This window comes from Girardinichthys multiradiatus, chromosome 11 (genome assembly GCF_021462225.1).
Source record: "Girardinichthys multiradiatus isolate DD_20200921_A chromosome 11, DD_fGirMul_XY1, whole genome shotgun sequence".
NCBI classification, from domain to species: domain Eukaryota; kingdom Metazoa; phylum Chordata; class Actinopteri; order Cyprinodontiformes; family Goodeidae; genus Girardinichthys; species Girardinichthys multiradiatus.
In genome coordinates this window covers 5,038,034-5,056,460 of record NC_061804.1, presented here as the reverse complement: position 1 = coordinate 5,056,460, position 18,427 = coordinate 5,038,034, and the positions used below count along the sequence as shown (strand labels likewise).

The 18,427-nt window shown below is 43.2% G+C and overlaps 1 protein-coding gene across 1 annotated transcript in view; it reads right to left on the bottom strand.

Annotated features, from left to right (window-relative positions):
• Positions 1-252: 252 nt before the first annotated feature.
• The window catches only part of rars1 (arginyl-tRNA synthetase 1), a 42,004-nt gene continuing 23,829 nt past the window's right edge, over positions 253-18,427 (bottom strand). Inside the window, exons 13-15 of the mRNA XM_047378323.1 lie at positions 11,771-11,943; positions 9,349-9,596; positions 253-545 (exon numbers count right to left, since the gene is read on the bottom strand). Coding sequence (XP_047234279.1) covers positions 436-545; positions 9,349-9,596; positions 11,771-11,943 — 531 coding nt within the window. The 3' untranslated portion in view covers positions 253-435. The remainder of the gene's footprint in view (positions 546-9,348; positions 9,597-11,770; positions 11,944-18,427) is intronic.

The window sequence follows — 18,427 nt, the reverse complement described above, 5'->3', positions numbered from 1 at the left end:
CGTTTGTTTAGTTTAATTCAGGCAGGTGTTGGGGGAGCCTTCAGTTGGCCATTTCCCCAGGTGTAAAAAGCAAACCTAGGTTGGATGCTTTTATCCAGGTGTTCACTCCAGGGTTAAACTGAACCTGAATGAACTGCAATCTGCAACTCTTCACACCTGATGTAAAACGAGGAGAGACGTTTCTAAAAGCTGGTATTTCACACAGTTTTCTTCTGCAGAAGGTTTATCAGTTAAACAGAAAAACAGGAAACGTTTCAGTTTCAGAATGGAGCTTTATAAAAAAAAAAAAAAAGATCCTTCACATGAGATATTTACTGAACCAGCCTTAACATTGTCTGTCTATACGGTTTGATTTAATAGATTTAATGGGGAATTGCAGTCCTGTGAGTTTTGAGTCAGAACGCTTGTTTCAGGTGAAGTCCGAGGAAGCCTGGATCACATCCTCTGGACGGGGTTGATGCCCAGGATGTCGAAGCTTTTGGCCATGATGGCGGCTGTGGCTTCGCACAGCAGCATCCTCCACATGTTGATTTTTATCACTTCACCTACAAACAAACAGAAGCAGATGGATTATACCGCTCAGTTTTGCATTAGACCTGCCGTTCAGGAGGTTCACCTGGTTTTTGCACAAGTTGCTTCATTAAAAGAGGCAACATGTTGTGGAGAAGAGAAGCACAATTCAAACAGGTGTTTACCGACTCCTTTTGCAGCTCAGTGCAGCCCCCTGCAGTTTCCATCCAGAACAACGATACCCCTCCAGACCTCTAATGTCTAAACGTTGAAGTCCACCAAAAGATTTGTTTCCACATGAGTTCAAAGATGCTAAAAATATTTCAAACTTTTCCAGAATTTTAAAATTTAAATAAAAATTAAGAGCAGAGTTTTACCTTAAACCTAAACTGTAAAAAAAGACATTAAGAAAAAAACAAAAACTTTAGAACATGTTTTTCTAAACTTGCTTTAAAAACACAAAATAAACAAAACAAAAAACACGATTAAACCCGTTCTACAACCCGACTAACGTAAAACAGACCCATAAATCCAACCTTTTATTGAAGGCCGTTTTCCTAAATGAGGCTGATTCACAGTAAAAAATCCAGTGCTCAACATTTTAGGTAAGGTCTCATTAATCCTGCTATCTTTAATGTGCCACAGCATGTAGTTCAAACGCGTCTAAATTTCGTCAAGGTGTGAAAGAAGACTCGAATGACAACAATTTGGGTGAGATTGTTCAGGAACAACTGCTGCAACACCAGCATCTCTGTTCACTTGGGCTTAGAGGGTGAGAAGGTGGAGGAAGATTTATGGTCACGAGACGAAGATGGGGCTGTTTGGTCACAATGACGAGAAGAACGTTTGGAGGTGTCAAGGTGAGGCTGTCAAGCCTACCAATGTGAAGCATGGCGGTGACAGCAGCATGCTGTGGGGCCTGATTGCTGCAAGTTGTTCTGATGCGTAACACAGAATGGAATAAGATACGTAAAATGTAACATTTCGGCTAAAAATAAAAATGAAATGGGTGTTGAAGTAAAGCAAGAAAAAATATATTAGAAATAAAGTACAAAGACAAAGAAACATAACAGCAAGTTTGAAAAGGTGATTTCTGTGCTGATTTTTAAGAAAGATCACGAGTCCAAAGATCTTAAGCTTAGGGGAAAAGTGCTCCACAGTCTGGGAGGACAACGACAGAAGCTCTGTCTCCTCTAGTCCTTTAGCATTCTGATCACTGGACCTGGAGACCTGCTAGAAACAAAGACATGTAAAAGTCTTCCAATGTTCGCCGGTGCTTGTTCATGTTATGGTCTAGAGGTGAAAAAGGAGGACGCTTCAAGTCTTCAACTTCATCTCAAATCAACAGGATAGCGGAAACTCTAACAGAACAATGATTCCTAAAACACACAACCCAACCTAATGAAAATGTTTGGACTACATTTAAAAGTCAGGCCAATCCAAGGAACCAACCGATTTAAGGTAAGGTCCTACCAAATATTTTTTAACACATTCATTTTAGCATTCATATTTAAGTTTGACCCTGTGTGAATTAAAGGAAAAGCAGGATAAATTTAGCTGTGCTTCCAGTTCTTGTTAATAAAAACTAATTATTGCATTTGTATGTTTATTCCCCCTTAGCCTGGAATAAGAACAGCTTAAATAATTAATTAAAAGCTCAAAGTGAATATGACATTAATGCCTGTGATGAATGGATGTAAACGTCTAACTGGAAACGTATGTTGGCATCATGGATGGCAACTCTGGTTGCTTTTGGGAAGAATGTTTTTCCCCTTATTGCATTTCCTTTTTTACATATTTATCCAAACCACAAGATACAAAGGATTCCGGAAAGAAAAAGACCCGGGATGTTTTATCTGGTGGCTATAAAGAAATAATACAAAAAAATGTAAACCCACATATAATCTCCATATATGACCCGTGGAGGAAGATTGGTTCGATTTTAAGGTACCTAATACCATCCAGCTTGTAGATTTAACAAACTTTAACGATGAAGGTACTGATTCCTCTGCATACTTCAATATTTTCTTATTACTGAGCTATTATCACACACAGCAAAGCCATTAAAGTTGATCTCAGGTCCAAACAGATTTAGATTAGATCCAAACTTATTGGACAGAAAGAAGAACTGTGGAGGTTTCCTTGTAGTTTAAGACCTTCAGACACAAAAGAACAAACAGTTCTCAGAGTCAACAAGATTAAAAATACAAAAAGGTCAAACATCTCCTGAGGACATGACAAACTATAGCACAACAGGTCAAAAGGTCAAGAGCATCAATAAGAAATAAAGTGTGACCTTACAAACTCAAATACAGAAACCAAGGAATGAACATCTGACCTGAATCAGGTTGGAGAAAGAAAAAACAACAGATTTCACTCAAACTACAAAGGCTCATCTGTGTTTATCTTAAAATTCAAGCACAAAAATGACCTGAAACCACAATAAATTATTAAAGAGGATGAACAGCAGAGCGAGTAGAAATGAAGTGAAATGTTTGACAGAAGGGAAATGAGGGAAATGTTCAGGCACCAACAAACGATCAGAGGTCAGAAGTCAGATTTAACGATGCTGCCATTAGCTGACACAAAATAAAAATCAATGACCCCAACATTTGGAACACGACGACCGTCCACCCCAACAGGTCAGGACCATGAGACGGAGCAGAAACCCAGCAGTCTGTAACGAGGAGCCGAGGGTAAATTAAGCAGAGCGTTCATTAAAGGGGTGTGATCGCCGACAGACAGTGATGGACAGCAACCTCAGTCTGTAATTTACACAAACAAGCTGAAGCATTAATATAAATGGAAAAAAGACGGTGCTGGATGTGAAAAATACCTGTCAATGAGGCAAAAGTTCAGATTTTACAAACATTAATGCTTCACATGAGATCCTGGAGGGAGTTCAAGGAGGAAAGAAACGCAAACAGAGCTCATCTTTGGATGGATCTGCTTGAAGGAAAACCTACAGGATCAGAATCCGGTGATACTTCCAAGTTTAAACCAATTTCAGCAGAAAACAAAACAAGAAACCAAAGTTAAACCATGAACCCAAGTGATTCAGAGCTAAATCAGAAGTCCAGACCTTCAACCGCAACTTTGATGTTTTTGAACAGTTGGAGCACAAATATGGGATTGTCCAAGAAATAACTGGAAGTTGAAATGTTTGACCATAATGCACAGCAGAATATTTTGACAGTTGGTGTGAGGTATTCGTGCTCATATGCTGATTATTTTTTCAAACAGGGCAGTGGAGGGTTCTTGATTTGGACTTGTTTTGTACCAGTGCAGCTAACCCTCAGCAATTCAACCACAAATTCTCACAGTCCCTCATAATTCTGCACCAAATACAAGTTGTGTATCACATACATAGAACGCCTTTCTCATTTAATGGTTTTCTTTATGTTTATGACTATTTACGTTGTACGTAGATTCTCATTGAAAGCATCAGAACAGTGAGGGAACACATATGCAATTATATAGCAAATGGAAAATTGTAAAATAACTTTAAATATGATTTATATTGTAGATTCCTTAAAGTAGCTGTGAAGACTGAAATATTAACCTTTGACTGTCTCTCAATGAACCTCTGGGAAGTTCTTTCAAGACTCTTTGGAAAAACATCTCAGGTGACCACCTCATGAAGCTCATGGAGAGAACAGAAAGAGAACAAAGCAGTAATTAGAGCAAAGGGAGGCTAATTTGTGAAATAACTCTAAACATTTTTATATTTTAGATTCTTCACTTTTTGTTTACTATATAATTCCATGTGTGTGAGAAAATGTATCTAAACCTTTTGACCCCGTAGTGTATTTAAAACCCCAAAAGGACACATGGAAATAAACATCTAAATGATGTAGTGAACAGCTGTATTTAGCTGCTTTTTGCTGAAACCCCATTTAAATTAACTAGAGAAAAACTGCAAACATTTTACTGATTGACAAACATTACATTTTTTTATTATATCTACACTAGCATTGAAAGCAGCTGTAGCAACATCAACCATCAGTATATGAAAATGATTATATATTTAAATAGCTCCAAAGCAAAGCACTCAGTTAAAATGTGACTTATTTGTGTTGTAATTTACAGGGGGTTCGTTAGGGACGCTCGTCATCTTCCGCTTTATCCGGGACCGGGTCGCGGGGGCAGCAGACTCAGCAGAGTCACCCAGACGTCCCTCTCTCCAGACACCTCCTCCAGTTCCTCCAGGTGGAGCCCAAGGCGTTCCCAGGCCAGCCGAGAGACATAGTCCCTCCAGCGTGTCCTGGGCCGTCCCCTGGGCCTCCTCCCAGTGGGACGTGCCTGGAACACCTCCCGAGGAAGGCGTCCAGGAGGCATCCGGTATAGATGCCCGAGCCACCTCAACTGGCTCCTCTCGATGTGGAGGAGCAGTGGCTCTACTCAGAGCCCCTCCCGGATGGCCGAGCTCCTCACCCTATCTCTAAGGGAGTGCCCTGCCACCCTACGGAGGAAGCTCATTTCAGCCGCTTGTATCCGAGATCTTGTTCTTTCGATCATGACCCAAAGTTCATGGCCATAGGTGAGGGTAGGAACGTAGACCGACCGGTAAATTGAGAGCTTCGCTTTTCGGCTCAGCTCTCTCTTCACCACAACGGACCGGCACAGCGCCCCCATTACTGCAGCAGCCGCACCGATCCGTCTGTCGATCTCCCGCTCCATTCTTCCCTCACTCGTGAACAAGACCCCGAGATACTTAAACTCCTCCACTTGAGGCAGGAACTCCCCTCCAACCTGAAGAGGACAAGCCACCCTTTTCCGGTCGAGAACCATGGCCTTGGACTTGGAGGAGCCGATCTTCATCCCAGCCGCTTCACACTCGGCTGCGAACCGCCACAGCGCATGCTGTAGGTCTTGGCTAGAGGGGGCCAGCAGGACCACGTCATCTGCAAAAAGAAGAGACGAAATCCACTGGTCCCCAAACCAGACCCCCTCCGGCCCTTGGCTGCACCTAGAAATCCTGTCCATGAAAGTTATGAACAGGACCGGTGACAAAGGGCAGCCCTGCCGGAGTCCAACATGCACTGGGAACAGGTCTGACTTGGTGCCGGCATTGCGGACAAAACTCCTGCTCCGCTCGTACAGAGACCGGATGGCCCCTAATAAAGGGCCCCCGATTCCATACTCCTGGAGCACCCCCCACAGGGCATCACGAGGGACACAGTCGAATGCTTTCTCCAGGTCCACAAAACACACGTGGACCGACCGGTTGGGCAAACTCCCATGAACCCTCGAGTACCCTGTAGAGGGTGTAGAGCTGGTCCAGTGTCCCACGGCCAGGACGAAAACCACACTGCTCCTCCTGAAGCCGGGGTTCGACTATTGGCCGGACTCTCCTCTTCAATACCCTGGCGTAGGCCTTACCAGGGAGGCTGAGGAGTGTGATCCCCCTGTAGTTGGAACACACCCTCTGGTCACCCTTCTTATGTAGGGGGACCACCACCCCAGTCTGCCAATCCAAAGGCACTGTCCCCGTCCGCCACGCAATGTTGAAGAGGCGTGTCAACCATGACAGCCCCACAACATCCAAAGAATTGAGGTACTCAGGGCGGATCTCATACAACCCCGAAGCCCTGCCACCGCGGAGCTTTTTAACCACCTCGGTGACTTCAGCCTGGGTGATGAAAAAGTCCAACCCCGAGTCCCCAGCATCTGTTTCCACCAGGGAATGCGTGATGGCAGGATTGAGGAGATCCTCGAAGTACTCCTTCCACCGCCCGATAATGTCCCCAGTCGAGGTCAGCAGCTCCCCACCCCCACTATAAACAGTGTTGGCGAAGCACAGCTTCCGCCTCCTGAGGCGCTGGACGGTTTGCCAGAATTGCTTCGGGGCCAACCGGTAGTCCTCCGGTAGTCCTTCTCCATGGCCTCACCGAACTCCTCCCAGGTCCGAGTTTTTGCCTCTGCCTCTGCCACAGCCCGGGCCGCGGCATGCTTGGCCCCACGGTACCCGACAGCCGCCTCAGGAGTCCCACAAGCCAACCACAGCCGATAGGACTCCTTCTTCAGCTTGACAGCGTCCCTTACTGCCGGTGTCCACCACCGGGTTCGGGGATTACCTGGTGCCAAGTGCACTGATGGACACCCTTATGTTTGAACATGGTGTTCATTATGGACAATCCGTGACTAGCACAGAAGTCCAATAATGAAACACCACTCAGATTCAGATTGGGGAGGCCATTCTTCCCGATCACGCCTCTCCAGGTGTCACTGTCGTTTCTCACGTGGCGTTGAAGTCCCCCAGCAGAATAATGGAGTCCCCAGGAGGGGCACCATCCAGCACCCCCGACAGGGACGCCAAGAAGGCCGGGTACTCCGCACTACCACTCGGCCCGTAGGCCGAAATGATAGAGACCTCTCCCCAACCCGAAGGCGCAGAGATGCGACCCTCTCATCCACTGGGGTAAACCCCAACACAAGACGGCTGAGCTGGGGGGCAACAAGCAAACCCACACCAGCCCGCCGCCTCTCCCCGCGGGCCACTCCAGAGTAGAAAAGAGTCCAGCCCCTCTCAAGGAGATGGGTTCCAGAGCCCACGCTGTGCGTGGAGGTGAGCCCGACTATTTCTAGTCGATATCTCTCGACCTCCTGCACCAGCTCAGGCTCCTTCCCCCCCAGCGAGGTGACATTCCACGTCCCTAGAGCCAGCCTAAGCATCCGGGGATCGGGCCGCCGAGGTCTCCACCTTCGTCCGCCGTCCAATCCTCTTTGCACCGGTCCCTCACGGTTCCCCCTGCAGGTGGTGGGCCCACTGGGGGGGATCGCTGATTGCTTTAAATGACTAACATTTTTAAATAAGGTTTAGTAAATATTTGTTCAATGATCATACGAGCTCCTAATTTATCCCAATAAACCAGAAAAACCAGTACTTGGCTGTGCAGCAAGGTAGCATTAGCGTAACAATGTGATCTATTTTAACAGAAGGCTTGGGCATTTTTCTGAGTCTGAGGTTGGTATGCATATGTTGAAAATGCACGATAGTAACATTATATATGCTGCTGTCAATTACCTCACATTATATTATGGTCCGTTTCACCTAAAAAAGTGAAGAACTTTTCTAATGTTTTTATTTTCATTGTACAATGATCATTTTATTACAGCCAGATATTATAATCATAATACATGTGTTACATAATTACATGTGTTAGCCGACTAACATTAGCATGTTAGTCTGATCACAGTATAATAGTTTATTTCAATTGGTGTACTGCTCAACGTCTGTATGCTATTTTTACTGCAACGCATCATAAACTGCAATTCGGCTTGGTTGTTTTCAACGAGTCTGATGATCACAATAGCTGTGAACATTAGCTTTGACTATACAACATTACATTTAGTTTGCAAACGTCAGCATAATAGTAGCATTAGCATATACTGTCAATTTAGGCCAAATTATATCATGGTGTGTTTCCCCTGATCAGGTGTAGAACCTCACAACTTTATTTTTATTAGACCCAGGCATTTTAAAAGAGTGACTATAACAACATTAACTAAGGACATATGTATTAGCAAGCTAAAATTAACATTAGCATTCTTCATCAGCTCAGGTCAGAGTGTATTATAGCCTCTGATACAGTTAAACTACTTCTGTACACAACTGATCTATTTCTACTGGATATTTTTAACGTGTCTGAAAATCACAACAATTAGCTTTGCATGTTAGCATTAGCAGATCTGATGTTATACATCAGATGAACCAGATCATTTTTATTTTGACGACTTAAAGGTGTACTTTATGTTCAATTTGAACATAAAGGGATACTAATTGCTTTCGAATAGACAGAAAAGTCAGAAATAGAAGCTTCTACTGGAGTTGCAGATTGTGCACTGAGAATTAGCATAATAAATCAACTTTAAGCCTGAAGTGCTCGCACTCCAGCACGGCAGGAATAAAACACTTCCTGGAAGAAGGGCTACCATACGGTGCACTGCTTTTATTTGAAACCCCATCAGAGTGAGACATCTTGCTAATCTGCAGACTTACTTCCAGAATACTAAAACATCTATTTTTAAAACCAAACAGCTGAGGACAGTTGAACTATCTTTTGAAGGAAGAGGATAGAGATCTGTAAAACTAGCATTGCTTTTCTGTTGCAGCAACACAACTAATAAAACCACCCAAAAAGCCGCTCTGATTTTGATAACAAAACTCTCGACTACTTTCCCTTATATGTTCCCATATCTTTACATGGTAATCTGTGTTCCTAGCCTGTTTGGGGAACACACAGATTGATGGAAATTTAATAAAAGCCAAGAGTCAGCCTATAAAAGGGACAGCAAGAAATGTTTGCTGGATTTCTGCACTTAATTATTCCTCAGTTAGCATATGTATGTTAACAGATTGGCAAATTAGTTGTACTGAAGAAGTTGAAATGAGCGGCTGCTGGTTTAGTTTATGCATTGAGAACTAGGGCTGGAAACAAAAAGAAAACCTTAGCTACCTGGAGTAACTAAGCGTACAATATTTGTGCAACACAAATATTGAGGAAAGGACAGACGGACAAAAGTATGAAGAAATTGATGGATCGACAGACGGACAGATAGATGGATGGAAAGACTGACGGACGGACAAGCAGATCGATGGATAAATGGATAGAAGACCGAGCTAGACAGATTAGAAGGATGGACGGACAGAGTGATGGGAAGACCAACAAACAAATGGACGGACGGATGGACAAATTCATACAACAGTAGACAGTTTGATAGGAAATGAAGCCTGGGAGCATATCTGTCTCCATTCCTTTCCCGACCTGGAAAAGGCTGAACTTCCAGACTTTTCCACTCTGTCTAGTGCCCCTTAGTTTTCATTCAGAGGCTCACCTGTCTGCCGGTCCTTCTCCACACAGTAGCAGCTGTCGTAGAACTCTGTGAAGGTGGTGGCAAGCTCGTACAGGTAGTCGCACAGCGTGTGCAGCAGCAGGTCATCCAGGATCTTCTGCAGGATCTCCGGGAAGCGCAGGATGCACTTCCCCAGCTTCCACTCCTTGTCATGGTCCAGCAGGATTTCTGTGGTTTCCGCTGCTTTCCTGAGAACGGCCTCGTTGAGGTTGGCCAGACGGGCGATGGACCTGATGGGAGTCAAGAGATCCAATGCTGCTTGATATTTCTATGTTATAACAGATAAATACACCCATTCACTATGAAGCAAATTTAAAAACACAAGTACGACCAGATCTTTTTCCATGTTGTAATCTGGTCTAAAACAGAAAAGGCGTAACATCTGATCAGAGTAAAGGATTTCAGCATCTTTGTCTCATTTCCTCTGACTCATGAGGGGTTCAGCCACCCACCGTCAGCATGCTATTGATCGACAAATCCTCTAAAGTGAGACTCCCCACCCCTCCCTCCTGAAAAGAAATAAATAAACCAGAAGATCAATTTCTGCCAGGCAAGCTGCCATCCAGAGTCTAACACTTTCAGGGAGGTTGGAGAGGAAGGGGATCAACTTTCAGGAGACAACGCTCGATACGGGGGGGAATAAGAAATGCCCCAAAGACTAATCCGCTGCCACAAGCAGCCACCCGGCCAGAGAGGAGGATCTGATACGTGTGATCAAAGTATACTGGAAGAGGTGGAAGGTGTTCTAACTGGACACAGAGGAGAAAGTCCAAGATTTAACTTTTTTAAACTTTGGATTTCATGATAAACTTGAGAAAGTGATTAATCTAAATGGTCCAGAGAGTGGAGCCTTCCAGGCATGAAACTGAACCATGGTGATCCAGGCCAGCAGGAAATGCCAGGATTCCTGGAGTGGCTGAACAGGTTGGCTGCTACGAGGAGAGGAGCCAGAGCCTGCTTTCCCAACGCAAAGCAGCAGCATAAAATGAAAAAAGAAGTTTCCTTTCTCGTTTAAGCAAGACTCAACAGACTCAACACAGGAATAGTGCAACTTGGCACTTAGGTACACCACAATGGTTCTAGTTTATCTGGTTAACATTATGGTTTTTCATGTTAAAAACGTCTCTTTAGAAATCCAGAATGCGATATGCAAGTGACACAATAAGCACTTTTTGTTTGTGACCATTTTCACTACAGAGGCAGCTAGCAGCACTGTATTGATGTTAAATTAACCACAAAGGGCTGAGCTTCTGATGTTTTAAAGTTAGAACTTTTGTTCTAGCTTCAGATGCATCCTTTGATACAAACGTTCATGTGTACACTAAAGACATGCTGTGTTATTGCATTGAGCAATAAAATGATGATTTTTTTTAAATTGAATTATTTGTTTACCTGCATTTTTTTCCTCATGCATTTCTATTACTTATAAAGTTTAAGAAATTAAATGAAAAATCTGAAGAACGTGCACATTTTCACTTTGATTACCTGATTAATCATCAGAATTATCACTAGAAAACTCAATTACTAAAATAATAATTAGCTGCAATCCGAGCACAAGCTTGATTTTTGTGGATTTTCTCTGATCCAGATAGGGTACTGTACGTACAGACTCAAATATCTGCAAACACCCCACTAATATCAGGTTAAATTTACCTAAGCTTGTTGGACTGCGTCCACGCGCTTTCTTGTGCAAGAGAAGAGCTTCTGGCGTACCCATAGCTGGATATTTCACCACTCCTCTTGGCAGAATTAGTAGAGTTGATTTCCTGGCAGAGGGTTTACTTATATAAACAGGGTCCCAGTTGGCCTTTGGGTCTTCACCCAGACCGTGGTGAAGTGAGAAAACATCTAAATAAGTTGCACTTTGTTTTAGATATTCCCCTGCTGCCACACACCTAACTTAAATGAATGGGAGGCAGGAACGGATGGCCTTCATATCTGTAGTTTAGAAAATGGCTACAAAAGACTTTCTCAACTGGTGTAAATATGTAATTATCCTTCTTAGATCTTCACTCGGTTCCTTGGACTATCCCAAGGAACCGAGTGAAGATCTAAGAGTCAATGAGTTCTGTTTGATCCTTTTTATCCAACAAGGAACTACCAGCTGCCCTCATCAAGAGCCTAATCCAGTTAATACATTAAAGAAGCTTCAGCACCAGTTATTAAAAGAGTTAGACGAAAGTTTGCATTTGAGCCTGTTTATATATTTTAAACCCTGTGAGGAGTAGAGAAATTCCCAATAAACTAAAATTTGCAAATGAGAGCAGAGCGAGGCGTACACAGCACCATAAATGATGTCCATTACACCAGTTTTCAACAACTTCTCCCCTCTTCTTCTCCTTTTCAAGGACAACTGGGTATTCTGGGTATACTACTGTAAAATACAGACGCGCCGAGATGTCACCTGATGCGGGTGAAGGCGTAGAGCAGATAGGCCGCCGTGTTGCCCCGGTCATCCAGCATCTTGTCAAAGGAGAAGACATAGTCGTTGATGCGGTTGTGAGACAGGTCGGCGTATTTGATGCAGCCGAAAGCGACGGCTTTCTGGGCTTCAAGGAGCTCATCTGGACTCAGCACCTGCAGGAATGCAATTAACACAACAAGAAACACATTAAGCCCATGATCATCAATAAACGGATGATCTTTATCAGTTTGTAGTGACTGAAGAGAGTGTTTCACCTTCTAAGAGTCAAAGAAGTGAGCAGAGTTTAACCTCGATGATTAGTTTACTGAACCTGAGGCAGAGATTAAACAGTCCAATCTGAGTCTGACACCACAGGGAGCCAAGAGGAGGATTAAAATGAGAGCAGCTGGAAAATAAAAACCTGCAGTCAAGCAGAACATAGACTGAGGAGACCATGTGACACGAAAAGACGAGAATTAACAGGACAAATCAGGACAAGGTAAAAGACATGGAAGAGCCGGACGTCAAATGAATATGAAAGAACCAGAGAGTCAGAAAATGCTCAGTCACTGATGGCTTTAGTGATCCCATCTTTTATAAGGAGGAGGGTTCACGCTACAACCTAACTCTTCATCACAGGCAAGTAATTAAGGCTCAAACAGAGTTGCATTGAAATTATTCTTGAACTGTGAGTGACAGAAGCCTCTGTTGGCCATACTTAATTATAGCATTCATTTATAATTAATATTTAAGCATATAGCATGAGTTCATGTCTTCCAGGAGGTTTACTACTTCTGTTGCATATACAGGAGCTTTAATGACCTTTTCAAGTTGCTCTCAAACAGCAGTGTCATTTAGCGCAGCTAGCATGTCGGTGGGAAAGTACCTCCAAACAACGCTATGTGTTTGACCTGGCGGCTAAAGAGGTTAGCATGTTTCTTTCTGGCTGCCCTCGCCATGTTAGCAGAGTTTAAAACGTCCTGCAGCGGCTCATGGAGGGAAGGGGCTGAATGTCTGTTATTGCAGCACTGCTGATTGCAACAATTTGGGTCAAATAAGAATGGGTCAGTTAATATTGATTTCGATTTTTTTCCTATCGATTATATCGATATTTCAATTAAGGTGATAGTGTGCAAAACCAGGAATTGATTTGGTTTCTCACAGCAGACATCAAGAGTAAATATAAACTTCAGAGGGAATAAAAAAACCTAAAAGAACAGTATGTATAATGCATGTGTATGTAGAGCCATTTTTTTTTTTATAAGGAAAAAGACAAGTTGTGATGTTCAAATATGCTTCTTTTGTTTCACGGCAGAGTAGAGGTCTACTCAGGCTGCAAGGTGTTCGTGGTGTTCATCAGAGAAACAATCCAGGGGAAGAAAACGTCTCTGTAGCGGCTGGTTTTTGTTGCGCCGACCTGAAAGTTAAATTCCAAACAGCCGATGACCAAGATGTGTGGGTTCTCCAGAGATGTTAGCTGCCCTTTTCCTGACCCTAGACCTACAAAAGGTATGGATGGAGGGAAGGTCAGCCCTGATGAATCTCTCTGCTGACCTGATTGTTCGTTGCAGTCTGGACCTGTCCTGTTTTGTGGATGATCCAAACCACACTGTGATGGACAAACACAGGACAGACTGAATGATGGCAGTGTAGAAGATGACCAGCAGCTTCTGTGGAAAGTTGTACTTCTTGAGTTGCCTCAGGAAGTACAGTCTCTGCTGGGCCTTCTTCTGAACATTGTCTATTTGTGAAGACCATCTCAGGTTCTCAGAGATGGTGGTTCCCAGGAATCAGAAGTGATCCACAGTAGACACAGTGATAGTGAGGGGAGGGAGTATGGAGGCGGTTCTCCAGATGTTCACCATCACCTCCACAGTTTTAAGCAGGTTGAGCTGCAGTTGGTTCTGAACACACCAGTGTACCAGTCAATCCATTTCCTGTCTATATGCAGACTAATCACTGTCCTGGATCAGTCCAATAACAGTGGTGTCATCTGCAAACTTGACAGACGGGTCAGCTGAGGTCATTTGGGTACAGGGAGAAGAGGAGTGGGGAGAGAACACACCCCTGGGAGGCGCCGGTGTTGCTGCATCATCTGCCGATCCGTTTGCCCGGTAAGCAAACTGCAGAGTCAGGGTGTCTGTAATGTCCTTCAGATGCTTCAACACCAGTCGCTCAAAGGATCTCATGACCACAGATGTCAGAGCATCAGGCCTCAACTAGGAACCAAATCACCTGTGGCTGCTTTTCAAAATACTACAACATGCTGATAAAATCAAATTAAAGTCAGTTGTTCACTGCTAAAACTAGTAGAAAAAACCTAAACATATTTCTTTAATTGGAACGTATCGAACATGTACCAAACCATGACTTTAAAACCCGTGGTACGTTCAGAGCCGTCATTTTTGTGTACCTTTACACTCCTATGAATTAAGAGTTTGGGTGTGCATGCTCTGCAGTCTGGGGCGATTTGAGAAAAAACGGTTGGTCCCACAGCAGAGGGAGACAGACTGGGTGAATACAGACAAAAATACCTACATTTTAAGCCATAAACCACAGGTGTAAAGATGAAACTCTAGTTTAAACTGAAAGGTTGTTAAATATTTAACAGGGTCAAAATTACAATGTTTAACATCAACACAGTCTAAAAACAGGTTATGCAACAATTGTAAAAGGAATCAAAATGTTTCAGGCTGCAGCAGAAGGAGCAGCCCAAACATTAAGGAAAATGTAATAGGAAATGTCTGAATATTTATAAGCATGCTTTAATGCTTTTGTGTTTGCACTATTAATAATGTTTTATCAACAAGGCAATTTGCATTGACAAAGGCATAAAACTGACCTAGATTTCCAATAATATATAAAGCCCTTCTAATAGAAAGCATTGGTACACCTTGGACAGGTTGCCAGTCTATCACAGGATAAACAACCGAGACACACTCCTCAGGTCAACTTAGAGAAACATTTACCTAACATTAGGCCTGCAGGATATGAGGAAAACATGCGATACGCAATAATATTGATGAATGCTGCAATAACAGGACTAGCAAGACATTAATATATAGGTAAACAGTATTAATGTCTTTGGGTTCACAGCAAACATAGACCCAAGATAATAAGCAGTCTTTCTATCTGCTGGGAAATTAAATTGAAATTCATTATTGCCATCTCAACAACATGCTTTTATTGAGAAAGTTGCTCCTGGATAACATCTGACAACTTGTAGTTTCCAAATGACTTGACCTCCTTACCAACTCTGTGCCTTCTGAAACATTTATGCTACATGTAGCAACTAGTGTCGCATAATATATCACAGGCACAGAGAGCCTCAATGCATTGTATTTAATTAGGCAGCACTTATTGCAGTCCAGGCAGGTCTTGCACACAGTGATATTGTGATAGAGACATTTTTGCAATATAAATAGCTCAGCTTTCCTTAACATAAATGTTTTTGGACTGTGGGAAAAGCCAAAGAACCAGGAAAGAAACCAGGACCTTCTTGCTGCAAGGCAGCAATGACAATACCTTTGCCACCATCAAACAGTAAAACATAAAACATAATTCTTTCACAGATAAAATCTCTGGAAACTCACAAACAAACAACTCTCATCAGTTCCTCAACCCGCTCCTCCCTATTGGCCTTAACTGATTATTCAGTTTGAAATCTGATCAGAAGACTGACACTTTATCACCCTAAAAAGTAAGGGCTCAAGGTTACTTCTTCATTTCTATCCGGAAGGATCTGGCTGGGTAACATACTGTTGAATCTTTAACCCAACTCTGGGGGCTTGTATGACCTCCCTGCAAACTATGTGTTCAGCCATATATGATCTGGGTTTTTTTTTCCTGCAGAAAATGAAATAATCTCCAATAGCAGAAAAAGAGGATGTATTTTATCCAAAGCTGTTTTTTGAGGCATATTTTTATTCTTTACCATCTGATAAGTCAGAAAGATGTTTAGGTGTGACCATGTGTGTTCAACGATAAAGTAAAATGTGTGCTAGGGTTAGGGGCCCATCCATGGATTAAAAGAAGGACTGCACTGTACACACAACAAAAGAGACTGGGAAAAACTCCCAGTTTCCCAGAACCCATTCTAATTCAAAGTTCCCAGGAAGGAGGAGTTTCACAATTAGAATCCCCCTGACTTCAGAGATCTATAAAACAGGCACGCAGCCGAGCCCTTCTTCTTCTTCACCCGCGTCCTGCACTGGTCGCAGTAAAAGACTCCATCTTCTGAGAAATATTGGATCCAAAGTTAAATACCTTCCTCTGTTTGTGTACTCGGTCACCGTATCCTGGAAGAAAAAGAGACCTTAACCTTTCTGTCTGTGCTTCTGCAGAAAAAGAGTCTGAAGCCAAAGATCCCCAAGAAGAGACGGTGTCTTCAATTACATTAACTATGCATGTTCCCCTTCACTGTCCTGAGAGAAGACAGCACAGAAACCACAGCACCTTCACGCGTGCACCAGTCCAAGGTGCTGGCGGCTAAACAGAGAGCAACCACCCACAACTCATCGCCCCTTGGACCAAGAGTAACAACTTGCTTTTTGAGAACACCAGTGCGCGAATTCGGTCCTTTTTATGTTCTGTAATACCACACCTCACAAGACTGGTATTCAATAAAGCAATAACTGACATCAAGGGATCCATGATATTCCTAATGTCTGCCAAGGTCTCACCGAGGTTACAAACCAACACAGCTGCAAGTTTCATTTTTCTGCTTGCAGTTCTCAAGTTTTCTCTGATTAATTCCCATCTGTGCTTCACATCTCTCACTCGCCACAGAAGCTGTAACACAGGAAACTCACCTGTGTTTCTATATGATGTTCAGGTGTTTACATCCAAAATCAACCTTACAGGGGAGCAAAAAAACAACCGACAATGACCTGGTTAGGTGCTACCTGGAGCTCTGGGTGCACTCAGCAACTTCCAGCTGAAACAGCCACGATTCTGATGCTGAGAGGCAGCTTGGATGGAGACTGATGCCAGCACAGTTTCCCTGCAGCCCCCCTCTCGCCTGGCAGTCTGCTCGCTGCCTGGGTCAGTGCCCAAGTCTACCATCTGCTAACTGAACCTCATTAAAACCGACTGCAGACACAGTCTACAAGAACCTCCACCTGCACCGTTAAAGCCTGCAGCTTTACATTTTCTTTCTACCTTTAGTTTCTCAGGGTTTCTACACTCCTCATCTCAAAACGAGTGTAGGAACCCAGCCTTTTAGCCCAAGTTCACCACAAATGTTGGCCACATGCTGCAACAGAGGTGCAGTGGCCACGAACACCTCCAATCTGACCTTTCACACACCTTTAACAGTTTTCTTCAAAAAATAACATGCAACATGCTCATTGACGAGTCTTTGTATGAACCTGAACTGCTGTAATCAGGAGAGACCTTCGACGAACGCCTGTGAATATGTGGGCCAAAATCAAGTTGAAAATGAATAAACCCACAAAAATATCACTTTGATGAAAAAAGGCACACAAAAAAAAGGCAGACTGACAGAAGCGAGGCTTGCCATACAATCGGTGTGACCGGGCCCTCTGACCACCTTCACCAGGCAAGCCGTGTAAAGTGTCACCCAGAATAAATCAATTAAGTGCAGATTTGGGTGCAGCCGGGTTTGCATTTGAGAAAATGTTTCAGGAATATTTGAGATCTTATTCACTAGGAAATTAAAAGCTTAAAGCAGGTTTTGTTAAAAGATTGAAACTTTGTCTTTTTCCTAATGTTTTCCATTATAGGAAGATTGTAATTTGAAAGTAAAAATTTAGCAAAAATGTCCCCCATCACCAACCACCTTTGCTGGAGGGCCAAATTTCTATCATTCTTAAACTTGGGGGCCACACAACATCAGTCCAGGAGGCACAAATGGCCCCCGGGCCACATTTTGGACACCCCTGACCTAAAGTAAAAACCACTTACTTTCCTCAATTCTCAAAAGGTTTTTCTTAATGGTTTTGTACCGTTCTTCCTCCTCTCAGCCTCACCCGATGGTTTCGGTATTTTTCCAGAAAGTGCATGAACTGTGGTCTCTGGTTCCTACTAGTCAATTCAAAAGGTTTTTTTATTTAGAAAAATACACAAAAACTGCAGCTCCTCTCATGCTGGTCGTCTTTGTGGGAGTTTCTCCTGTTTTGTTCCTAAACTTTAATCACAGAGGTCTCTCTTCAGAGTAATTCAATCAACAGGCTTAGATTTTATAAACCAGCAAAGGTTTGTCCTTCAGTCAGCAGGTCACAGCTTCCGGGGAGATATGATTTATTGTGCTTTAGAGGTGCTGTGGCACATTTCCCCTGTAGTAAGACACAGCTTCTCACGTGGAAAAACAGGAACATCAGGTACTTCAAAGCACGACGGATAAGACTCAACTCCAGGAGCACTGATTTCCTGCTGGATCTAACAGCCGGCAAAGTGACAGAAGCAGGAAAAACTTGGCAAACAAACTAAAAGCTAAATTCATCGGGAATTTACTGAAACAAGGTCGTGAAAGAAAAAACTATTTCCATCTACAGTAAAAATAAAAACATGAAACCAGTGAAGGAATCTGGAGGAAGCTTTAGATGGTATCAAGAACAGTAGCTGATGGAAGCACGTAGAGGAAAGCTTTACATGAATGAAAACACGGATTGCAGTTAGATCAGTATTCCAGATCTT